This window comes from Cydia amplana, chromosome 24, assembly GCF_948474715.1.
Source record: "Cydia amplana chromosome 24, ilCydAmpl1.1, whole genome shotgun sequence".
NCBI lineage: Eukaryota > Metazoa > Arthropoda > Insecta > Lepidoptera > Tortricidae > Cydia > Cydia amplana.
The window spans coordinates 3,643,659-3,670,202 of record NC_086092.1 but is presented as its reverse complement, the minus strand read 5'-3'; the positions used below and the strand labels follow the sequence as shown (position 1 = coordinate 3,670,202).

Here is a 26,544-nt window from a genome sequence, read left to right as displayed (position 1 = left end):
CATCACCCTACCACCTGTATTATTAATTCCATGGATTTATTTACGATTATTTTGTTACTTCATTAATACTACTTTGTTACTACATGTCACACGGAAGTTTAAATACAAACTCAAGCATCATCCTGTGTGCAAGATTACGTCATTTTTACGTCATCGGCTCTTTTTGTCCGACCCCTGAAAATTAGTCATGTAGCCTATTGAACCTTTGTCAACAGATTCGTGTAAATTCCTGCACGATCGATCGGATTATAAACACGGTTGGCAACTGGAGAGGGAGGAGGTAGCGCCCGAGGGGGGAGGGGGCGGGGACTCTGACTACGAGGTACAGTACAAATCTAAATAAATGTAAAATGTAAATTTTCATGTACGTGGCAATAATATATAATAATATAATAATAATAATTCAGCCTTTATAGAATAGAATAGAATAGAATAGAAGAAATTTATTCAGAAAACGCTTAAATTTAGGTATTACATGAGACAACAGAACTAATTTATTATTAAGCGTCACTGAAAAGGTCTCCACTCAGCGTAATGTCAAGATACCATCTAAGGATCTCGACGCTGGTCTTCCGTGGAAACCCTCCCGAGAGAGCGCAACTACACGCTAAGGTACAAATTTTATATAAGTGCAAAAGTTGCAAGTAAATTTAATAAGGCTATAATTATTATTCAATTAAAAACTTAAATAACAAACTACGGTACCTAAACAGTCATTAATCTGGTTTATCTGGCTTACAAGGTGAAATAAATTATTTAGCAGGCGTTCGTTCTAGTAGGGATATATGGCACAGGAGTATACCCATAACTATATTTTTTGTAAGGTTAAAATGTGTTTTTTAAATTTACATTTAAATGAACCAATTGATTATACGTCCCACTGCTGGGCACAGGCCTCCTCTCACGCGCGAGAGGGCTCGGGCTATAGTCCCCACGCTAGCCCAATGCGGATTGGGGACTTCACATACACCTTTGAATTTCTTCGCAGATGTATGCAGGTTTCCTCACGATGTTTTCCTTCACCGAAAAGCTAGTGGTAAATATCAAATACATATTTCGTACATAAGTTCCGAAAAACTCATTGGTACGAGCCAGGATTCGAACCCGCGACCTCCGGATTGAAAGTCGGGCGTCATATCCACTCGGCCACCACCGCTTGTACGTGGCAATAAACATTTCTTATTCTTATTCTTAAAATAAATATTATAGGGACATTTGTACACAAATTGACTAAGTCCCACGGTAAGCTCAAGAAGGATTGTATTGTGGGTTCCTACCAGACAACGATATATGTAATAAAACAAATATTTACTTAAATACATAGAAAACATCCACGATTCTGGAACAAATATCTGTGCTCATCACACAAATAAATGCCCTTACTTGGATTTGAACCCAATACCATCGGCTTCACAGACAGGGTCACCCACTAGGCCAGACCGGTCGTCAATCTAATTTAGAAAGAATCCACTAGAATGTCGCTTACGTAATGCGATTCTTTGCACCACCTAATGCATATTCTAATTTTATTGCTTCTTACTAACCAAAGGTAGTCTGGAAGAGATCGCACTTAAGCGATAAGACCGCCTGTTGTTAACTCTATCCAATTGTCTTTATTTGAATCCTACATGTATTGTAAACTGTGTGAGTTGTGCAATAAATAGTATTGTATTGTATTCTTTTATAAATACTTCTGAAAATTATGAGAATGCTATATTAGGTCAAAGTAAAGTCAAAATATAGTTTCTTCAAGAAGGCGCTTGTTGCTAGCAACAAGCGCTTTTAAATCGTCTGAAGTATTTAAATATTGTCGTAGTCTAAATAACAGAGCAATTATTATCTTTATTTTACTTGGGTCTTAGGTTCGGGTTTTACAATGTGAGTATAAAAGTACAATACCAAAACACTTACAAAACATTACAAAAATATAAAAAAACCATATAAAAATACACACATTATAAAAAAACTTAACCTACAATGCCGCCGGCAGCGGGGCAGGGCCCAAGCAATTTATTATTATCGTTCTATAATTAGGTAATTTATAATAACTTATCTACATTACAGATACATAGTGATGATGAGTTGCCGTTCCGATGTTTCATATGCCGGAGTAGTTTCACAGACCCCGTTGTCACAAAGTAAGTAAATATAACTATATGTGGCGTTATCTATGAAAAGGGACCTGTCGATGGCGCTTACGCCATTAGCAACGATGCTCCGATATAAATACAATGCCGCGCGACGCTGTGCGGCGTAAGCGCCATCGACAATTCGGTCCCTTTTCATAGATAACGCCCCATATAACATTCTATAAAACAATACAGTAATTCCACTCTAGATAGTCAGACAGGCAATCGTGCGGGGTGCGAGGTGGGTCGCGCGCACCCGAGCTGCATACATCGTCATTGTTAGTAGCTCGGTACTACTTACAGGGCTAGCGTGTCATAGTACCTAAGTCAAGTGTAAGTTAGTTGTGTAAACTGTCTTCTTGAGCGGTCGGTCCACTGTTACTTTTTACACTGACTATAATAAGGTTTTTGGTTCAACTACAAAGTAAATGAGAGAAAGACGATGAATATGATTTTCCGTCTGTCTGTCTGTCACCAGGCCGTGATAGCTAGGCAGTTGATATTTTCACAGATGTATTTCTGTTGCCGCTATAACAACAAATACTTTACCTACCTACTAAAAACAGAATAAAATAAATATTTAAGTGGGGCTCCCATACAACAAACGTGATTTTTTTTACCGTTTTTTGCGTAACGGTACGGAACCCTTCGAGCGCGAGTCCGACTCGCACCTGGCCGGTTTCTTCTGATTTGCTTTGAATTTAATTTGTTATCTACATTTACCGGTTTATTTGAACACCATTTTATCACTACATAGTATAAAAAAAAGTCGCTTCCCGCTGTCTGTCTGGCTGTATGCTTAGATCTTTAAAACTACGCAACGGATATTGATGCGGTTGTTTTTATATAGATAGAGTGATTCAAGAGGAAGGTTTATGTATAATTTGTTAACCCGTGCAAAGCCGGGGCGGGTCGCTAGTTTTTAGATAAAGATAAAAGATTTTTATTCGTGACGATCACAAAACATGTACGGACATGTACTTTTCAGATGTAAACACTACTTCTGTGAAAAATGCGCCTTGGAAAACTACAAGAAATCGACCCGTTGCTTCATTTGCAACACTCAGACCAACGGAGTGTTTAACCCGGCGAAGGAACTGGAGGTTAAGCTGAAGCAGAGGGCCGATGATGATGATGATGATGACGATGATGACTGATAATAAATTATTTAAAATAACTGGCGTTTTTGCTATCATTTCACTCACCTTAACCAAAGAGAAATATAGTAACGCAAGAGTGCTCACTCCATACATCAGTTCAGACTATTAATTTCAGTGTCTACATCTAGCATCGAGTAGCCGAACTATCAGTACTGCTACTTGACAATAGATGTAGCAGTACTGATAGTTCCGCTACTCGATGCTAGATCTAGATGCTAATAGTCTTTTTGGTATCAACACTGATGTATGGAGTGAGCACTCTTGTCTTACTATATTTATCTATGCCTTAACGGTAAGGATTCTATTTGGGTTAATCAACTTTTTCTTGTCACACGTTGCTATGGTTACGGTCTCCTGAGTCACTCTTAAAATTCTAGGTTTTCCGTATTTAAATGAACCAAACTTGCATTTTATGGTAGTTAAGACCTTTCCATAATGGGACATCTACTGAGCATGTTAGTAGAACATGGTACAGCAGTTCTTCTAACAATCTATGCTACTTTTGTCTCCTCGCTGATGGGACAGAATAACAACAAGAAATAGTTGATTGAACCATTTTTAAATTGTAACCCCTTTTTCCGGGAATTTTCCAAGTTAGCTCTTGCTAGCACTTTAAATGATAGTTGCAATAAAATAAAGGTGATGTTTATGAAAATAAACTTAAAAAAAAATCGTACAATGTTTCAATGTTTTTATTTTTCAATAATTATGAATGTAGTTAACAATGTTAAAACAATTTTATTTAATACACAATCGCCTAGTAATTTATAGCTGGTCAACCAAATCCTGTCAGTAAAAAAACGCGCGAAATTTTCTATGGGACGATATCCCTTCGCGCCTACATTTTTGAAATTTGCCGCCTTTTTCTACTGTCAAGATCTGGTTGACCAAGTATATATATAAAAGGTCAAACCAATTTGTCAGTAAATAAGAACAAAAAAAAACTGTACTCATCCTTTTCTTTTGGGTGCTATTACTAATGAGAGAATAATACAAAGATAGTATGATTCTCTCTGTCTATGTTTGAAATGAGACAGTCCTTTGACAAACTATATATTTTCGGGTTTATAAAAACAAATAAATATAATATCAGTCCAGTAAAATTTTACCAGAATATTCCAATTCAAGATGTATGTATTTATTTAAACTGAACCATAGAGAAAAAAATACATAGATTGCTCACTCCATAGTCTCCATACATCAGTTTTGGTACCAAAAAGACTATTAATTTTATATGTAGACATGTAGCATCGAGTAGCGGAATGATCAGTACTGCTACTTGACAATAGATGTAGCACCGACCGGAAAGTCTTATGTTGTTTAGCATAAGACCAAAACTGATGTATGGATGATGTACTCTTGTCTTACTATATTTCTCTATGGCTGAACTAAAGATTCAAGAATGACTACTGTCCAAGATATAATTTTCTGATAGTCTTATCAACCTTATTCCAAGGCAGGAACAACTTCAAACCTTCTTTTTCCGCAGTACTTTGTACATCATCTCTCACACAGCCAGCATTGCAGATGAAATCGCAAGTCTGAGTCTGCACATTGAAATGTAGACCTTCAGCGCATGTGCCTAAGACCGCGTTTTCTCCGTCACAGCGCCAGAATTTGTCGCAATCATGTTCGTGGGCCCATGCACCTACATTGCAAGCAGTCTTACATTTGTCTGATTCTTGTTGACTGCCGCTTTCAGCGCTTTCGTTAGCTCCAGATTCTTGGTTGTTATTTTCATTGCTGGCGTCTTGGCTTCCATTCTCGGCGCTGTCACCAGATCCTTCTCCGCCGCCGATGTTGGCACATCCAGCGTTTTCCGGCCTGTCGCACACCTGAGAAAAAGTTAAAAATTAAAATGACACAGTAGATTGTCTATATGACACTTTATAGGCAATCTACTGAGCAAGTAGCAAGTGTTTAAACACATTTATTGCCACCCAGCCAAACAAGACACCCGCGCCAGGCCACTACAATTTCGTCACATAAAGCTGTAGTACCACGATCCCGATTATCGGGTCGTCCGGCCTGGGAACGAAATCATAAAATACCCGATAGTCGGGTTTTCGGCATTGAATGTGTTAATGTTTAATTCTTTATAGGTACAACAAATTAATTTTTGTAAGATTCATGTGGGACTTAATATAATTTTTTGGGTCAATTGATGAGCCAGTGAAGTAAGGAGTTTAAACCCCTTTCACCTCGATTATTCTATGCAGTTAAACACTATTTTGTAATTCAAGTTACCTGTAAAGTAGGGTTGAAATGAGTTCCAGGGGCACAATCTCTCTCGACCTTCTCTCCGAACACGCAGTAGTAGAACTTGGCACAATCGCTTTCATGAGGCAATAGCTGATGAACATCGAAGTCAGCAGGGCATCCGTTAGGCAGCAATTCTATTTCTGGTGCTTCAGTAGGCAAAGTTATGGGTGCTGGGGTGGTGGAGTTAGTTGCAGGGGTGGTGGGGTCAGTTGCAGGGGTGGTAGGGTCAGTTTCAGGGGCAGCGGTAGTGGTAGTAGTGACTTCTTCGCTGCTGTTGTCAGTTTCTTCACTGTTACCATTTTCGTCGCTGTTTTCTTGGCTGTTTCCATTCTCAGCGCTTCCTGTAGATTCGTTTTCGTTGCTGCCGGCATTGGCACATCCAGCGTCTTCTGGCCAGACGCATACCTGTGATTTTTTTTAAGTCTTTATAATCATGGTTTTATTTTATAAATTGAAATTCTGCAAATATATCAGCATATCAGGTACTTCGTGAGCCATATCCTTTTGATATATTGACATATTAATTAATCAATAAATGCTTTTTTTTTTCTAATACAAAACTTTTTAATTATTGTGTCTTGGCTGACGGGATGGATAGAATGACAACAAACAATAGTTGAATGAAATTTTTGAAACAAAAAACACAGTAATATTCATATTTGATTGGGAATTCAAGGATGTTAAATTCATCCACTTCACAATTCGACATTTTGTAATTCCAGTTACCTGTAAAGTAGGGCTGAAATGAGTCCCAGGGGCACATTCTCTCTCGACCTTCTCTCCAAACACGCAGTAGTAGAACTTGGCACAATCGCTTTCATGAGGCAATAGCTGATGAACATCGAAGTCAGCAGGGCATCCGTTAGGCAGCAATTCTATTTCTGGCGCTTCAGTAGGCAAAGTTATGGGTGCAGGGGTGGTGGAGTCAGTTGCAGGGGTGGTAGGGTCAGTTTCAGGGGCAGCGGTAGTGGTAGTAGTGACTTCTTCGCTGCTGTTATCAGTTTCTTCACTGTTACCATTTTCGTCGCTGTTTTCTTGGCTGTTTCCATTCTCAGCGCTTCCTGTAGATTCGTTTTCGTTGCTGCCGGCGTTGGCACATCCAGCGTCTTCTGGCCAGACGCATACCTGTGAATTTTTTTAAGTCTTTATAATTATGGTTTTATTTTATAAATTAAAATTCTGCAAAGTTTGACGACCGGTCTGGCCTAGTGGGTAGTGACCCTGCCTGCTAAGCCGATGGTCCTGGGTTCGAATCCCGGTAAGGGCATTTATTTGTGTGATAAACACTAATATTTGTTCCGGAGTCATGGATGTTTTCTATGTATATAAGTATGTATTTATCTATATAAGTATGTATATCGTCGCCTAGTACCCATAGTACAAGCTTGGCTTAGTTTGGGGCTAGGTTGATCTGTGTAAGATGTCCCCCAATATTTATTTATTTATTTAAATATATCAGCATATCAGGTACTTCGTGAGCCATATCCTATTGATAAATTAATTAATCAATAAATGCTCCAATTGTTTCTAATACAAAACTTTTTAATTATTGTGTCTTGGCTGACGGGATTGATAGAATGACAACAAACTATAGTTGAATTAAATTTTTTGAAACAAAAAACAAAGTAGGTAATATTCATCTTTGATTGGGAATTCAAGGATGTTAAATTCATCCACTTCACAATTCGACATTTTGTAATTCAAGTTACCTGTAAAGTAGGGCTGAAATGAGTGCCAGGGGCACAATCTCTCTCGACCTTCTCTCCAAACACGCAGTAGTAGAACTTGGCACAATCGCTTTCATGAGGCAATAGCTGATGAACATCGAAGTCAGCAGGGCATCCGTTAGGCAGCAATTCTATTTCTGGCGCTTCAGTAGGCAAAGTTATGGGTGCAGGGGTGGTGGAGTCAGTTGCAGGGGTGGTAGGGTCAGTTTCAGGGGCAGCGGTAGTGGTAGTAGTGACTTCTTCGCTGCTGTTATCAGTTTCTTCACTGTTACCATTTTCGTCGCTGTTTTCTTGGCTGTTTCCATTCTCAGCGCTTCCTGTAGATTCGTTTTCGTTGCTGCCGGCGTTGGCACATCCAGCGTCTTCTGGCCAGACGCATACCTGTGAATTTTTTTTAGTCTTTATAATCATGGTTTTATTTTATAAATTGAAATTCTGCAAATATATCAGCATATCAGGTACTTTGTGAGCCATATCCTATTGATATATTGACATATTAATTAATCAAAAATGCTTTAAAAAAATTCTTATACAAAACTTTTTAATTATTGTGTCCTGTCTGACGGCATAGATAGACTGACAACAAACAATAGTTGAATTAAATTTTTTGAAACAAAAAACAAAGTAATATTTATATTTGATTGGGAATTTAAGGATGTTAAATGGTGTACTTCCGTTTGGCCCAAATACATTTCGCCAAATTTCACTTCCCAACAAACTTATCGCAATAGTTTCATTTCCCAAAGGAACCTTTAGCAAAGTTACACTTCGCATATAACTTATTTGGTCAAATTATCATTTGGCATAATTTTACTTTGTCAAATGTTATTAGGACAAAAACTTATTTGGCAAACGTTTTTTATTGGCTAATATTATATTCCAAAAAGATGTTTGCTCAAATTGTTACTTCGCAAATTTGGCAAATAGGCACTATTTAAATTTGAACCTAAATTCGTTCGTTCGTTTTTGCTGCATTTGTATGAAATTTTGGGGACACTTTTTTTCTCGTATTAGGGTCGAAAGATGAATGATTCTAACTGGAAATAATATTAAAATCACAGTTCTGTGTAATGCAGATTGGGGGTAATCTTCATAAATTAAGTTATAGTAGGTAGGTACAATGCAGTACCAAAAAAATGTTTTTTAAATTTTTAATCATCAAAATGTCATACCATTAGATCTTTAAAATTTTAATTAATAATTTCAATAGTTACCACTGTGTTCTGCTAGAGTCAACAGATAGGTGCGACGACGAGCGAAGCGAGGAGCGTGTTAGGTTGACCGTGTAATGACCAAACTAAATATTTTAAAAGAACTTATTTTTTTAATTAATAGATAGCCGTTTTCTTTTTTAAATGTGCTTCATAAATGGTCTCCAATATATTAATTCAGTTGCCAAACAAATACTTGGTACCTGCCTAAAAATAATCAAAAGCTGTAACGGCATTAAAATACAACTCATATTGATATATTTTAAGGCTCCGTTTTTGTTGCCAAACTATTAATTTTAGTAGCCATTTCTATTTTTTTAAACTACCCAAATTCGATTAATTAGTTGACCGGTTAAATACGTGACTTTTAAAATTGGAACTTTACGGTTACCATTCAGTACCCCGAACCATGAGTCACTGACAGTGTAAACACTGACATATACGTAACCATGTAATTTACTTTCTATAGTACCTACATCTCGCTCGCACTAATATGTCAGTAAGAGCGAAATGCATAGAATTCATGGTTCAACAAATGACATCCGTTTGCGTAAAACATAACCAAAATGATAAAAAAACCAAGGTCGGGAAAAGTATTTCAAATGAAAACAAAAATAAAAATACTGCAGGCCCTCTATTGGTATGTAAATTGTATGCCATGTAATATTTTGGGACATGTAAGTTATGCTTAATGATACATTTGACTAAATAATACTTTGTAAAATGAAACTTGACCAAGTAATTATTTGCTAAACAATAACTTGCCAAAAAAGACTATTGCTAACTGAAAAATTGCGATAAGTTGTTCTGCCAAACATTTTTTTGGGAAATGATAATTTGGGAAACATAGTTTGGGATGTGATACTTTGGGAAACGTTTTTGGCCCATTCATTAGTAAACCATGTTAAATTCATCCACTTCACAATTCGACATTTTGTAATTCAAGTTACCTGTAAAGTAGGGCTGAAATGAGTTCCAGGGGCACAATCCCTCTCGACCTTCTCTCCAAACACGCAATAGTAGAACTTGGCACAATCGCTTTCATGAGGCAATAGCTGATGAACATCGAAGTCAGCAGGGCATCCGTTAGGCAGCAATTCTATTTCTGGTGCTTCAGTAGGCAACGTTATGGGTGCTGGGGTGGTGGAGTTAGTTGCAGGGGTGGTGGGGTCAGTTGCAGGGGTGATAGGGTCAGTTTCAGGGGCAGCGGTAGTGGTAGTAGTGACTTCTTCGCTGCTGTTGTCAGTTTCTTCACTGTTACCATTTTCGTCGCCGTTTTCTTGGCTGTTTCCATTCTCAGCGCTTCCTGTAGATTCGTTTTCGTTGCTGCCGGCGTTGGCACATCCAGCGTCTTCTGGCCAGACGCATACCTGTGAATTTTTTTAAGTCTTTATAATTATGGTTCTATTTTATAAATTGAAATTCTGCAAATATATCAGCATATCAGGTACTTCGTGAGCCATATCCTATTGATAAATTAATTAATCAATAAATGCTCCAATTTTTTTTCTAATACAAAACTTTTTAATTATTGTGTCTTGGCTGACGGGATGGATAGAATGACAACAAACTATAGTTGAATTAAATTTTTTGAAACAAAAAACAAAGTAATATTCATATTTGATTGGGAATTCAAGGATGTTAAATTCATCCACTTCACAATTCGACATTTTGTAATTCAAGTTACCTGTAAAGTAGGGCTGAAATGAGTCCCAGGGGCACAATCTCTCTCGACCTTCTCTCCAAACACGCAGTAGTAGAACTTGGCACAATCGCTTTCATGAGGCAATAGCTGATGAACATCGAAGTCAGCAGGGCATCCGTTAGGCAGCAATTCTATTTCTGGCGCTTCAGTAGGCAAAGTTATGGGTGCAGGGGTGGTGGAGTCAGTTGCAGGGGTGGTAGGGTCAGTTTCAGGGGCAGCGGTAGTGGTAGTAGTGACTTCTTCGCTGCTGTTATCAGTTTCTTCACTGTTACCATTTTCGTCGCTGTTTTCTTGGCTGTTTCCATTCTCAGCGCTTCCTGTAGATTCGTTTTCGTTGCTGCCGGCGTTGGCACATCCAGCGTCTTCTGGCCAGACGCATACCTGTGAATTTTTTTAAGTCTTTATACTTATGGTTCTATTTTATAAATTGAAATTCTGCAAATATATCAGCATATCAGGTACTTCGTGAGCCATATCCTATTGATAAATTAATTAATCAATAAATGCTCCAATTTTTTTTCTAATACAAAACTTTTTAATTATTGTGTCTTGGCTGACGGGATGGATAGAATGACAACAAACTATAGTTGAATTAAATTTTTTGAAACAAAAAACAAAGTAATATTCATATTTGATTGGGAATTCAAGGATGTTAAATTCATCCACTTCACAATTCGACATTTTGTAATTCAAGTTACCTGTAAAGTAGGGCTGAAATGAGTCCCAGGGGCACAATCTCTCTCGACCTTCTCTCCAAACACGCAGTAGTAGAACTTGGCACAATCGCTTTCATGAGGCAATAGCTGATGAACATCGAAGTCAGCAGGGCATCCGTTAGGCAGCAATTCTATTTCTGGTGCTTCAGTAGGCAAGGTTATGGGAGCAGGGGTGGTGGAGTTAGTTGCAGGGGTGGTGGGGTCAGTTTCAGGGGCAGCGGTAGTGGTAGTAGTGACTTCCTCGCTGCTGTTGTTAGTTTCTTCACTGTTACCATTTTCGTCGCTGTTTTCTTGGCTGTTTCCATTCTCAGCGCTTCCTGTAGATTCGTTTTCGTTGCTGCCGGCATTGGCACATCCAGCGTCTTCTGGCCAGACGCATACCTGTGATTTTTTTTAAGTCTTTATAATCATGGTTTTATTTTATAAATTGAAATTCTGCAAATATATCAGCATATCAGGTACTTCGTGAGCCATATCCTATTGATATATTGACATATTAATTAATCAATAAATGCTTAATTTTTTGCTTAAATGCTGACGGGATATATAGAATGACAACAAACAATAGTTGAATTAAATTTTTTGAAACAAAAAACAAAGTAATATTCATATTTGATTGGGAATTCAAGGATGTTAAATTCATCCACTTCACAATTCGACATTTTGTAATTCAAGTTACCTGTAAAGTAGGGCTGAAATGAGTGCCAGGGGCACAATCCCTCTCGACCTTCTCTCCGAACACACAGTAGTAGAACTTGGCACAATCGCTTTCATGAGGCAACAGCTGATGAACATCGAAGTCAGCAGGGCATCCGTTGGGTAGGGTGGGGCCTACTTCTTCAGAGGCCGATTTTTCTTCACTCGAGGCCTCAATGCTAGAACCGGCTTTGCCCACGCACACTACATTTTCGGGGAAGTCGCAAACCTGTAATAGAAAGAAAGAAAGAAAATACATTTATTTAACATCTAAATACAACACAATACTTTAAAATACACACATATACAACACAACGTAGATGCTAAACAGGATCCCCACTCAGCATAATGCCACGGCAAGCCATGACGCTGATTTTCAGTGGGTACCTGACTTATTGGTCCATTGTTGTACAAAGGGTATAATGTAATATTGAGAATATCAATACAGTAAAATAATATACAGTAAGGTTTTTTTTACTAAGGTTGCGGGTGTTTTGCGATGAAATTTAAAAGTTATAAAAAAACTGCCGTTTTACTGCATTTAGTAAAATGCTTAACCCAGTCTTTGAAATTCTTGCGTAGTAATTTAGTAAACTATCTCCTATCTTATAGTATTATAATATATCTAAATAATCTATAAAAATACCTAAAAGTTTAATTTAAGTTTAAGTATAGGCTTGGTTTATTTCGTAGATTTTTTTATGGGAAATATTTCGGTATTGTCTTTGTTAGTGTAAGGCCTGAGTGGACGCTCGGAGCGGAGCGTTCGGCGGGGCGTGCAGCGTGGCGTCGGGCTTACAAGTGATTTGAGCAGCGTGCACTAAGGCCGCTGCTATACGTTTGCATTTGTTTAACATGCACGCCGCACGCCCCGCCCCGCTGCACGCCCAACATGAGCGTCCACTCAGGCCTTACACTTATGAAATATCGGATTAGGTTAGGTAGGTAGGTACCTATTGTGCATATTTCATTTTAGGTATTAAACTGAAATAAAGATAATTTGATTTGTTCCCCAGTTCTGGGTATTTTAGGTATTGTTCGTTAACACGTGTAGCAACCATGATATAATATTAGTATCTTTATTTACCTACTACTGTATTATTAATAAATTTAATAATCTACTAATCTCTCGGCTAATCCAATTAACGACCGATAAGTTAATCGGTTGAAATGTGTTGTTTTTGTCTTTTAAATCTACGAATAACCAGTTTTTTTCGTTTTGCACCACTATATAGAAGTTATATCGTAGGTATTCATATTTAACAAAGATGCGCGAAAAAAAATGCAGATTGTACATCATTACCACACCGAATGAAGATAAGAATCGCCAATAATTGAATTCGTTGAAATTCTATAATAATTGACAAAGTGATGAGTGGTGATGACCAGCTGTTGTGATCCAGACAGACAACAGTCTCCCCAAACACACCGTAATAGAACTTGTAAATCTTGTAATAGCCTTTGAAGTTAAAGCAGGCGTGGCTCACTCCGCGATTTCGTCGCGTCGCAACAAATACCTAAAAGTACATCCGTACTTACCAGTCTTAACACACCAATTTTGGTGGCTAGCCATAAGCCGCGCGTAGCGCTTGCGCCACCTAGTGGCCATATCTGTCGTAATCGTAACAGACGCGATTTGTTAGATAGTAAATCTTCTGTACCTAGTACTATTATTTATTCTGTGGTTAAAGTTAGAAACAATTTTGTAGTACAACTTACCTGTAAAGCAGGGCTGAAATATGTTCCAGGGGCACAGTCCCTCTCGACCTTTTCTCCAAACACGCAGTAGTAGAACTTGGCACATTCATAATCATGAGGCAGAAGCTTGTGAACATCGAAGTCCGCAGGGCATCCGTTCGGCAGGAATTCCTCAACGCCTATGTCAACCTCTCCGCTGCCTTCGAGATCTTCTCCTGAAGTCTCTGAGGATTCTGGGGCTTCTTCTGAAGTCTCTGAGGATCCGGAGGCTTCGTCTGAGGATCCGGAGGCGTTAACGCAGTCAACGTTCTCAGGATGATCACAAACCTGGGAACAGTTATTGATTAGTTGGGTATTCTGTCGATTATCTGGTCGAAAACCTATCCTAAATAAGAGCTCACGGTCGCGCGGTCCTTCCTATACATATAGTTGGGGAGCCAACGATGCTAAATGTGTAGTTACTCGAGCGGAATCGAAATATTAGATGATAAGAAGAAAAAAAAGTTATAGGTATAAAGTTTTTTTTCCAGCGAGCCGGAAAGCTAATAGTAATAGCAAGTAATTGTTAAGTTCGATGAAATTTTAATCACGTTCAGAAACAGAATTGCATTTGTTTTGTTTCGTTCAATCATAAAACAAAACCAAATCAAAATCTATTCCTACGCTATAGGCAAACAGCAATACTCTTAGGCCTGAGTGGACGCTCGGAGCGGGGCGTTCGGCGGGGCGTGCAGCGTGGCGTCGGGCTCACAAGTGATTTGAGCAGCGTGCACTAAGGCCGCTCCTATACGTTTACATTTGTTTGATATGCACGCCGCACGCCCCATCCCGCTGCACGCCCGACATGAGCGTCCACTCAGGCCTTACACTTAACTGTCTATCGGTGGCCCTTATGCCAGTTATGCCTTTTGTAATAAGATATACAAACTGCCAGTTAACAGTGTGGCCGATAGTAAAAACACTGGCAAAATTTGTACCTACAGCAAATAAAATTAATCCATCTAAGATACTGGTGTTCTTACTCCATATGACCGTCTGATAAGGCTTTAATTAAACCAACTTTTTTGCATTATTCGATCAGCTTAATAGGATTAACGTCTGATAATTTTATAAATCGTAACTGATAACAGAATACAATGGAACTATGTAATCCAATTAATAAAATTCTTTATTCAGATAAGACCCGTATAGATGTGAGTTCTGACATGTATATTATGTCAGATTATCTTTATTTTAGATTTCACTAGCGACCAAACGCCATTACAATTTATTAATTATTGCACACTGATACTTGTCCCAATCTCAACCCTGATTCACTATCGAAATATAATCTCTTCCGTTGATAACCATGATGCATCATGCATCCTGGCTTACGTCATTGTGCGCAATATTACTTTATACAAAGGTCAATTAATCAATAAATCATAATAAACAATAATCCTACCAAAAATTTCACAGGAAACAAAGACAACTATCATTTTGGAAATGGAATATTACGATTTCTATAAAATTTCTTATAATTAGCTCCCTAAATGTATGTCATATAGCCATGGAGAAATATAAGTTTACATCAGTTTTCTTACCAAAACGCGAGCTATTTAGTAGTCGACATCTAGCGTCAAGTAGCGGACATTATCAGTTCTGCTAGTTGACAATAGATGTCGCGGCAAAGAAAAACTTTAATGCTCAACAATTTTCAGCTAATTTTATAATCGGATGCACCGGAAGTCTGTTTTCAACTTCTTCTGCTTATAATATTAATTGTAAATTGTTTTAGTACTAAATTTTTCGTCAGTAGCGACACTTGTGATATAGCGGTACTGATAGTTCCACTACTTGACGTTAGATGTTGACTACGAAATAACTAGCGTTTTTGTAAGAAAACTGATGTATGGAGTTTATCACTCTTTCTTTACTTATATTTCTCTATGGTCATAGCTGTTGGGTGTAACAAAAAAAAGGGTTGCACCCCGGCAGAAGTGAAAACTCAATGACTACTGCAAAATGTATGCAGCACTATGTATAATTGAGGTTAACGCCATCTAGCGTTATTTCGTCGCATTACTTGAAACCCCTAAGCACATCACTGTTAGTACTCGAGTTGAGATATTAATATCAGTTAGAGGGAAACTCACTAGATGGCATTTAAATCAATAAAGAGAAACTCAATGACATTGTAACAGTTTTTCGATCAGGTCACGTGTCCGTCTTACGGTCACGTGATCTGTCGCGAGTTTGACATATTTCCCCACCTCAAAAAGTGCACAGCGCCGCGCCGCTAAAGAAGTTTTCACTTCAAAAATCGAAGTTAACATACCTGTAAAGCAGGGTTGAAAGCTGTATTAGGCGGGCAATCTCTGACGACCTTCTCCCCAAACACACAGTAGTAGAACTGGTCGCAGCGAGTCTCATGCGGCAGCAGTTGATGTATGTCAAAGTCCACTGGGCAACCGTTGGGAAGCAGTTCTACTTCAGGGGCCTCTGTTGCGGCCTCTGTAGTGGCCTCAGTGGCGGCCTCAGTGGTTATGGCGGGACTTAATGTAGCTGCCTCTGTGCTTGGGATCTCAGTAGGGGCCTCAGTGGTGATGACGGGTCCTAAAGTAGCTGCCTCTGTGCTTGGGATCTCAGTTGGGGCCTCAGTGGTCATGACGGGTCCTAAAGTAGCTGCCTCTGTGCTTGGCACCTCAGTTGAGGCCTCAGTGGTGATGACGGGTCCTAAAGTAGCTGCCTCTGTGCTTGGGACCTCAGTTGGGGCCTCAGTGGTCATGACGGGTCCTAAAGTAGCTGCCTCTGTGCTTGGGACCTCAGTTGGGGCCTCAGTGGTCATGACGGGTCCTAAAGTAGCTGCCTCTGTGCTTGGGACCTCAGTAGCGGCCTCAGTTGTAATGACGGGTCCTAAAGTAGCTGCCTCTGTGCTTGGGACCTCAGTTGGGGCCTCAGTGGTAATGACGGGTCCTAAAGTAGCTGCCTCTGTGCTTGGGACCTCAGTTGGGGCCTCAGTGGTAATGACGGGTCCTAAAGTAGCTGCCTCTGTGCTTGGGACCTCAGTTGGGGCCTCAGTGGTAATGACGGGTCCTAAAGTAGCTGCCTCTGTGCTTGGGACCTCAGTTGGGGCCTCAGTGGTAATGACGGGTCCTAAAGTAGCTGCCTCTGTGCTTGGGACCTCAGTTGGGGCCTCAGTGGTAATGACGGGTCCTAAAGTAGCTGCCTCTGTGCTTGGGACCTCAGTTGGGGCCTCAGTGGTAATGACGGGTCCTAAAGTAGCTGCCTCTGTGCTTGGGACCTCAGTTGGTGCTTCGGTCTCCGCTGACTCCTCACTCTCTTCGGAAGTAGGTGGCACTCCTGACAGTTGGCAGTTGGCAGCAACCGGGTGTGTACAAGTCTGTAAGAGAACGCGAAAAGATAATATAATTTGTGTAATAACTCTTTATTTTCTACATGCACTTGGATAATGGGACCCTGGGGGAAACGCAGATTCTGTTTCCAGTTTGAGACCTACTGTTATATTATCGACAACCATTAATTGTGCCTATTTTGCGTGAAAACGAGGTAGCTCTACTCTAACCACCTCAGTTCCTCCTCAAAACCTAGCAATGTCTTCAGGTTGCTGACTGCCTCCTTTAGTTAGGGTCTCTATTGTTTCCCAAAGAGTTTTAAGTCATAATGTATTGTTTGCCCGCATTCTCGTTAGTCATATTTCATTTAGTTCAGAAACTCGTCTCTTTTCAGGATTGCCATAAAACAAACCTAACCTATCTATAGGATAACCTTACGAAAATTCTGAGAAGTTAACGGTTTCAGTTTTGTGACTAATGATAATATGACAAACAATACATTATGACTTAAAACTTTATGGGAAACAAAGGGACCCTTTAGTTAAGGTCAGTTAAGGACATCAGTTAAGGTAATACCTGAATTTCGTATGAGAACTCAGTCCCCGGAGCACAGTCCCTTGGCGTGACCCACTTCTGCCCATACTCGCAGTAGTAGAACTTGGTGCAGTCCCACTCGTGGGGAAGCAGGTGGTGGCCCTGCGCTGGACAAAGGTCACTGGTTGTCGAAGCTCCCTCTGTTTCCACTACGACGTGTCTGGCGTTGGCCACGGCGACCGTGGCGAGAATTAGGATTTTTGCTGAAAAAAAAAAATTTTAGGATGACTCACGTTAGACCGGGCCGTGTTCGGGCCGGAGCTTCGGCGCTTACTTTTCTATGACAGAACAGGTGATCACGTGATGCTTTCCATAGAAAACGAAGCTCCGGAAGCTCCGGCCCGGACACGGCCCGGTCGCCGTGAGTCATCCTATTACTCAGGCAAGGCAACCTACATGGTCGCGAGCTTCAAATTTTCTGTGGAAGGTCAACCCTTGGTTTCGACATTTTTTAATTTTCCGGGTTTTCTACTGACGGAAATGGCTTGCCAAACTATAGTAACGTTGCGGAATGAACATTGAGCGATTATTTTATTGTAAGAGACTTTTGGAGGAGGAGATTCTTATAAGTCGTAGGGATCGTTGATTTTTTCCCGATAACTCGAAATGGGGTCGTTTTTTTGAGTTGTGTGGACCAAGATGACTATCGTTAAGTAATAGTTAAACGCCAGTCAAAAAGAAGATTCCATCTTGACCTAGTCCTAAGCTAACCAACTTGAATAAAGTGAGGGTATTACTAAACGTAGTAGAAAACTATTTTTATAAAACTTACCTATCATTTTGGCGTCGGATGGGACGCAACGGATTAAAAAAAAACTTCAGCTCTTAAGGAACACTTTAGTGTCTTTCAATAAGAACCAAACTGAATATTTTATCACCTATCTTCTCATTATATAGTTGTAATTCTTTTAGATACAAGATTGATAAGATTAATTGCATGTAAAATTTGTAGATTATTAGGTGTATCGATGTTATAAGTTATAAAGAAGTCTTAATCCTGTAAATCTTTAGGTGAAATAATATACGTAGCTCGTAGGTGGCCTATGTAGAGGAGGGTGGGCCAAGATGGGATCTATGATCTTATATCTAAAGATAGGTTATATACACGCTCCAAAATTGAAGCACTCACCTTGTGACAAATTGTACAAGTTGCCTTTAGTCGCGCCCAGGCAAGCGAGAAATATGCACGTGCTAACGAAAGAGAACGAGACAACCTCATGTTTAATAACGAGTATGACAAAGATGAATGGAATGCGAACATTAATCAAAAATAACAGTTTTTTTCGTAGGTAAGTATGTATACCTATAATCTATCTGTAGTTATAATATCATTGGATGGGGTAAAGAACTTATCGGTTGCTCATAAGAGTCATAAGATTAGGCTCGGAAAATTCATAAATTATTAAGTGACTTATCTTCATATAAGGTCAATACGGATACCTAAGTGTGGCACACGGGTAAGCGTGGCTGGCCTTCACATTGGGACCTGTATACACTTTGATTCTCTTCTCTTCTCAGCATATTTGCGTCCACTGCTGAACATATGCCTCTTTCATGGATTTCCATGTTCTGTACGCGGCGGTTCTTTGCCAGGTCCCTGCCGTCTTTCTAATGTCGTCCGACCATCTGGCTCGTGGTTTTTCGTCGCCTCGGCTTCCCAGTCGAGGTCTCCAGAACAGTAGGTACTCGCTGGCCCCATCGGTCGTCATTCCTTCGACAGATATGGCCGGCCCTACACTTTGATTACTTAGTGTGTATTGAAAGTTCACACTTTAGTCACTAAACTAAAGTAGCATTATATCATTACATTTTTAACATAAAATCTGATAATATCATAGTGGCAGCGCAGAATCAGCTGTGAACACATTTATGATTTGTTATTTACTCTAGAATAAATACGCAGTGGCGCATTAGCCCTAAGGCCCGGTAGGCCCGGGCCATAGAGAAATATATTAAGACAAGAGTGCTCATTCCATACATCAGTTCAGACTATTAATTTCAGTGTCTACATCTAGCATCGAGTAGCGGAACTATCAGTACTGCTACATCTATTGTCAAGTAGCAGTACTGATAGTTCCGCTACTCGATGCTAATAGTCTTTTTGGTACTAAAACTGATGTATGGAGTGGAGATTTTTTCTGTATGCCCGGGCCTAGGGTGGCCAAATATTAGGGGCGGCAGTCTATATGATGGTTGCTGAGAAAGGGCCGGCTAGTACTTACTACAGGGCCTCGCGCCTAGGGCGGCCAACACTGCAAATGCGCTACTATGAAGGCGGATGGCCTGTCTTGCGCCACCTTCCCCTAGTGCGATAATATTTTATTTCCGGCTGAAACTTTCATCAAACGATTAAATACCTACTTATTTAAGACAAGTCCAAGTCAGACTGGGATGCCATAGGTGCCGTGCAAGGCATAGTTAACCTTTTGGCCGCCGGACTTAGTCCGCAAAGACGCTCACTCACACGCCAGAGCAAATTTTAAGTTAACAACTAATAAAAAGTTTAGGGATTGCAAATAGTGATATCGATATTTATAGTAACGGCACCAGTCATGGGACATTTAAGAGGAAATTTTGAGTATTTGTGATATTTCCCTGATACATGTAAAAGTTCTACCGCTTAGCTTGTTAAAAGATGAATATCCTATCCTTCTTTCATGTTTCAGGCGTGTTGTATCAAAGATACTGCAGTTAGTTTCCACATAATTAATAAATTAAAAGTATGGTTTTTTTCTCCAGTCATGGACACCAAAGCTCCAGTAATGGAACCCCGGTAATGGACGTGGATCCAGTAATGTGCCCCCTATAATGGGCATACCCTATCAGTATAAGATATTGGAATAGGGAATAAGTTTTTGGCAAAAAACTAGTTATTAGTCATTTTTGTCACCCGATTGCATTGTCATCCGATTTGCATACGTATCCAAAATTTCAACTCAATCGGAAATCCGAAAGTGGCTCAAATGCCATTTCCAAGATTTGAACCACACTAACTAATACAGGATGGATTTTCTTTTTGGGTCAGTGAGGGCAGCTACCAGATCCCGTGCTGCTACGAGAAAACGGTCTTAGAAGACCTTCCCTCGATTTCAAATTAATGAAGATTGGCTTTTACAGATTTTAGAAAAAACATACAGGGTGCGAGGAAAAGGTAATTTTTGACAAACTTTTTTTTTGATGCCAATCGATCCCATTCCTATTGAGGATCAAAAGCTTGTATGGAACAAAAAAAAATTCCGGCTAGAAAAGCCACAAATCGAGGAAAACATTTCCCATACAATTTGTATGAAAATGAAAACTTATATTTTTCACATGCTATTTTTGTATGCCAATCGATTCCATTCCTATCCAGTATCAATAGTTTTTTTGGGGTCAATGGAAAAAGTTTTTATTAATTTGTGGCTTTTTAGTACATTATCGTAAGTTGACCCCAAAGAAACTATTGATACTAGATAAGAATGGAATCAATTGTCATAGAAAAATAGCATGTGAAAAATAAAAGTTTTGATTTTCATACAAATTGTATGGGAAAAGTTTTCCTCGATTTGTGGCTTTTCTAGCCGGAATTTTTTTTAGCTCCATACAAGCTTTTGATCCTCAATAGGAATGGGATCGATTGGCATCAAAAAAAAGATTGTCAAAAATTACCTTTTTCTCGCACCCTGTATGTTTTTTCCAAAATCTGTAAAAGCCAATCTTCATTAATTTGAAATCGAGGGAAGGTTTTCTAAGACCGTTTTCTCGTCGCAGCACGGGATCTGGTAGCTACCCTCACTGACCCAAAAAGAAAATCCACCCTGTATACAAACTAACAGGGCAAGTTAAATAAAATTTTGTAAAAACGATATTAATTTATCCGAAGTCCGAGAAGACCTCCTGACATAGTTCGTACGAGTAACTACATTATACTTCTGTATTGTTTAAACATGAAATTACGCCATGGTAAGCATCATTATGTAAATTATCCCATCATAGGAGGTATGCAGTTTTACAGCTCCTATAATGGGATTGGGCAAAATACTACTATTTTTTATACATCTCTAGAGTCACAACATAATGTGTTGTATACCTTATCTCATGGTAAATGCAATTAACAAAACACATTCTAGTTTACACCAAGTAATAATTAATTACAATTTAATATATGAACTCACCTCTCTTAGCGAAGTTGTTAAGAATTCTTACTGGTTATTTTTTCCAGTGACACGACAACTTTTGGGTTGGCGCCAATTTCTTAAAAATTAACCGAAATTAATAAAAAGTCAAACTTAAACAGCTCTATGACTCTTATTTATGGTAAAATATTGCCAGTGTTTATAAACTACTTTTACATACTTATTTTAGAGGATTTGTGGTTTTATGTCCCATTACCGGTTCCACGTCCATTATAGGGTCCATTACGTTACAATTTATGGTAAAAATCTTCTCAATTTGGCTTTGTTCTTATCCAACTTTAATTTATTTCGAAAATGCCAAAAAATTACATATTTTTTACACAGGACAATGTTAAAAATAAAGGTCTTTATCATTAAAAACAACCACTAAACAATATCGATTCATGACGTAACATCACCGCACTAGGCTGTACAAGAAGTCGTTTATACAAGACAACGGCGCGCATGGACTGTCCGCAGTGCAGACCGACAAGGACTGTTTCCGCGCGGATTAAGTAATAATAGTCTCTAGGTCAACGGCGTAAGCGCTTGTCGGTACGTAAACTTTATAAGCGTAACGTTAGAGCCGCGCATCGTGTGTCGATAATATAAATGTAAGTACCGGAACTGCATTGGGGAAAATTGCACGTGGGTTAATTGAATTGTCAATGAGTGAAGAACAATAATATTGGAAAAGGGTGGAGATCGGAAATGTTCGGGAATGCATGTTTCACATTCGACATGTTCCTTAGATGAGCTTCTCAGTTCCTGTATTACATCCTCCCTACCATGTCAATTTTTCGTCAATTTCAAATATAACATTCTCATAGTTAGGCGACACTGACTATATAGTCCTAGCGTCCGCCTGTACCATTCTTGTGCAAAGCGGTCACTGCAGGGTATCACTCAACACTACACTATCATCTTAAAATGAATCTTTTGTTCTGCAAATAAACCACAAGGACAGATTTACTTGTCTGACTCTACTATCAACAACTGAAGAAGCTCCCTGAACTTCAGCTATAGTTAATGCATGGCTCTCTCGTCTCGTTTTACGTATTCTAGTTACTAGTTAGTAGTTACCACCAATTGGCATTTAACAAGTGTTCAAATGCTTAAATAAAACCAGATTTGCGATTTGATATTTATTTTGAATATTCTCATATCGAGTTAACATTCCCATCCCTAGCCGTCTTGTATACAAGACAACGGCGACGAGGAACAAGAAAAACGTTGAAATCTGGAGCAATTTTTTTGAGAGCCTTATTATAAAAGAATGGATTTCTACAGCTGCAATAAATGCAATTTTTTTTTTAAACAAGGACCTAAAACATTAACATGAGTGTAAAAAAAAATATAATTGATATTTTTTCCACATTTACCGAGCGGTTGAATTTTTGTCTTGTATACAAGACAGCGGCGCCAGTGTATCGTTCTATCGTTGTCTTGTATACATGCCAACGGCGGTCAAAGGGTTAAGTACCAACGTAGTTTGTAACGTTTTTAGGGTTCCGTAGTCAACTAAAGTCAATTTTTTTATTCGGTAGACTAAAATGACATTTCATAGTATGAAATGACACATGATGTTCATACTATGAAATGTTATTTTAGTCTACCGAATAAAAAAATAGTTTAGGAACCCTTATAGTTTTGCCATGTCCGTCTGTGACGTCTGTCTGTAAGGCATTTAGAAAGGGCATAGTACGTAACTTTTTCCAAACTTCTATTTTTATCTTTTTTATAATATGTATCCAATATACAATAATAATAATAGAAACATGACTCATAGTCCACCCAAACTTCAATCCATAGACCGGTATACTGTTCTCTTTTTCTACAATAGTCCCAATGCCTGCTGAGACCGGTTCATGGGTGTCTATTGTTGCGCCTGTGAACGGGTTCCAGCAGGCGTTCTACATGACATAAAAAGGGGCCTCTACGTGTTGGATCTGTGTCCCCACGCAAGCCTATCAAAAGACCGGGATTATAGGCCCGTGATTTGCATTTGCAAAGAAAATAGAAACATGAGATATCAAAGAAAACAACGTTGTTTCCATACTTTTGACCTCAGTTGCATATAATCTTAAAGTTATACTTATTTTTCTACACATTCAACCCAAAAATGACAAGTACGTACTTCCGCGAATTTATTATCAGTTATCAAATGTCCGCATATTAATAAAGATTAATCCGCGTTTAAATTTAAATATGATTTAAATGTCGCAGTGTCAGTCGACATTAGGAAAATAGCACAATCGATCATAGCTAAATACTGACGAGTATCCGCGGAAACTTTGGATTAGATTATTATGATTAGATTACTTCTACGGATTAGCACTAATTAACATTTGAATCTAACTTGGAACTTTAAAACGTTGTCAATAAGTAATTTCATTGTAATATATGGTAATATTACGAGTTACAATTTCTCATGACTGCAGCTAAGGTGCAGAGTTATGTTTTACTGCCATCAATCGACTAAAAATTAAAATGTATAAAAATAAACGGAAAAATGATTTTTTTAAAGCTGGTCGGTCAAGCAGATCTTGTCAGTAGAAAAAGGCGCCAAATTTGAAAAATGTAGGCGCGAAGGGATATCGTCCCAAAGAAAATTTGAATTTACAGACAAGATTTGCTTGACCAGCTATAGAACGCCATATGACTTTGACCCATGTTCTTTCACTCGATACAAATAGGATTCGATTTGATTTAATCTTTCACGATTTTTACACATTATTAAATTGTACAAAGGGACTTAATCGCGTATCTAAGTTTTAAGATTTACCTCCGATGTTTCGAGGACGGCGTTGTCCCCGTGGTCTCGTGGTCTTCTCCGACAATGCCGTCCTCGAAACGTCGGAGGTAGAGATGGGTAACTACCCGGGTAAATACCCGAGAGTGGGTATTTACCCGGTATATACCCGATATTTACCTACTCGCGGGTAAATACGCGGGTATTTTCGTCTTTCTTCTTGATGTGTTTCATGGTATGGGAGTATAAATAAGATTAATTAAGGTAATTTTTTATGATGTTACATAAAATGTATGTTCAAACTAATTACGAAAAGGTTGCTATGAGGTGAAGTTCGATTTTAACATATAAGACAAATTATGAATATCGTGTAAAATCATTCCATGGCTTCCGGAAATGTTTTATAACGCTTTATATTAGAAAGATGAAAATAAAGACTACTTATGAATGATAAAAAAAAATTGTGCAGTGTCACAACTTGGGAAGCTCATAAGTCAAATACAGTTAGTTTTAGGACAAAAATGTATATAACCGTTTTTGTAGGAAATTCTGTGTACTTTAGTTTGTACATACAACACTTTTCGATATTAATGAGAGATTCCAAGAAATATTAAAAAGTTCACTTTTACCCCCCTCCCCCCAACCACACCCCCCGCCGACTGAAGTTCGAATGTGTATTATCAACGTATAAGTATGATAATTTACTAAAATAAAAAAAAAATACTATTATGACGGTCTTTTTTTAATATTTATCAAAAGTGTATTAAAAATTCCTTAGTTACAACTGCAGGTTTCACTAAACCTTTTCATTTTAAATGACACACATTAATTACAACCATTAACTCGGTTTATATCTCTACTTTAACACAAATCGACATGTGCAATAAGAAATGAATCTACCCGTCCATTTGGGTAGATACGGGTAAATACCGGGTAGATGGGTATTTACCGGGTATTTACCTGGGTGGGTAAATTGGGTAAATACCCGCGACCCATCTCTAGTCGGAGGTAAATCTTAATACTTAGATACGCGATTAAGTCCCGTTGTACAATTTAATAAGGATTCGATTTGGTCGATTCAAATTCAACAATTTTATATAGTTTTGATCTGGTTTTGATACGAGATACGACATGGACGATCGTATTGATTGGCGCTCACTTCCCGCACGATTACTTTTTTGGCATCTACAAATAGAATAGAGTGTATAGAGAGTTACTGTCATGGTAAATTATGTAGCCACAGTACATTTACTGCCATCTTTCGACAAAAGATTAAAACTGTTAGAACGCCATTTGACTTTGATCCTTATTCTTTCACTGATACATTCTCTTTGGCATGTACCAATCACCTTATAGCACAATCCGATTAACACTAACCTCGAAATCTCTAGAACAGTCCTGTATGTCTCTTTTTCAGGTCCACATTATATGACATTTGGGGACCTCGAGGAACCGCCGCCATCTTTGAAAATGTGTACAAGCTTGGAGAAATTTGTATTTTACTCGGAATCTAAGTTCCCTATGACAATATGATGTAAGGTAACATTAAAGCCGATTAAATTCTACACAATAGTAAGCGTCGTCCAATTAAAATGATAATAATAGATGTAGTTTAGTTTAATTTCATTTAATTTATTGTATTTATTATGTAATGTATGGATCTTGTCATCCGAAATAAATATATGAAATAAATAAGATCAAAACGGTAAAAAGTAGTTAAATCGAAATCGGACTAATTAAGACATTTTCATAAATAAAAAAAGATATAAATTATAATTTTTTTATTTATAATTTTCATAAATAGCACCATAATTTTTGGCCAATTTAATACAATAATTTATTTTATAGTTTGTCATATTTTAACACTTATTACAAAATAAGATATAATTAAGAATATATAAATTGATTATCAAACCTTAAAACGAGTGTTTAAATTAAAAAGTATTTACAATAATATTATATTGACTTATAACCTATAAAATTGAGTACAAAAGTTATATCGTTTGTACTTTAGGTATTTTCTAACATTACGCTCTTCGTAAAAAAATTTACAACAATTTAAGATATGTATGATTTCTTAGTACTTATACAAATGGAATGATTTGTTACATATTTTGGGACAGCATGTATATTTTATTTATATTTACATTATTAATCTTATAATTATCAGATATTCAACATTATTTATAATAGGTTACATTATTGCACAAAAACAAGAAAAAAATTAAAAATGGCGGACTACATTCGAAACTTGGCATTGCCTACTAGTCAAAATCATTAATCATAATAATATAGAGTTCGACCAAGATAAGTCTGCAACGATTTTGATTTTGATAGATTTTGATTTTGAAGTGTTATTTTAAACGTCAAACTTCTATGAAACTATGAATCATAGTTTCAAAGAA

The 26,544-nt window shown here is 38.2% G+C and overlaps 2 protein-coding genes across 2 annotated transcripts in view; one reads left to right on the top strand and one right to left on the bottom strand.

Moving 5' to 3' along the window:
- The window catches only part of LOC134659005 (uncharacterized), a 237,202-nt gene extending 233,897 nt beyond the window's left edge, over positions 1-3,305 (top strand). Inside the window, exons 15-17 of the mRNA XM_063514611.1 lie at positions 216-322; positions 2,065-2,138; positions 3,118-3,305. Coding sequence (XP_063370681.1) covers positions 216-322; positions 2,065-2,138; positions 3,118-3,286 — 350 coding nt within the window. The 3' untranslated portion in view covers positions 3,287-3,305. The remainder of the gene's footprint in view (positions 1-215; positions 323-2,064; positions 2,139-3,117) is intronic.
- Positions 3,306-4,684: 1,379 nt separating this feature from the next.
- LOC134659004 (mucin-17-like) lies at positions 4,685-18,169 on the bottom strand. Its single transcript, XM_063514610.1, has 12 exons — positions 18,006-18,169; positions 17,216-17,436; positions 15,622-16,686; positions 13,326-13,631; positions 11,590-11,835; positions 10,893-11,291; positions 10,177-10,575; positions 9,440-9,859; positions 7,261-7,659; positions 6,278-6,676; positions 5,537-5,956; positions 4,685-5,124 (listed from the first exon to the last, which is right to left on the bottom strand). The coding sequence occupies exons 1-12, from the start codon at positions 18,010-18,012 to the stop codon at positions 4,696-4,698; spliced, it is 4,710 nt and encodes a 1,569-aa protein (XP_063370680.1). The 5' UTR covers positions 18,013-18,169; the 3' UTR covers positions 4,685-4,695.
- Between the last annotated feature and the right edge of the window lie 8,375 nt (positions 18,170-26,544).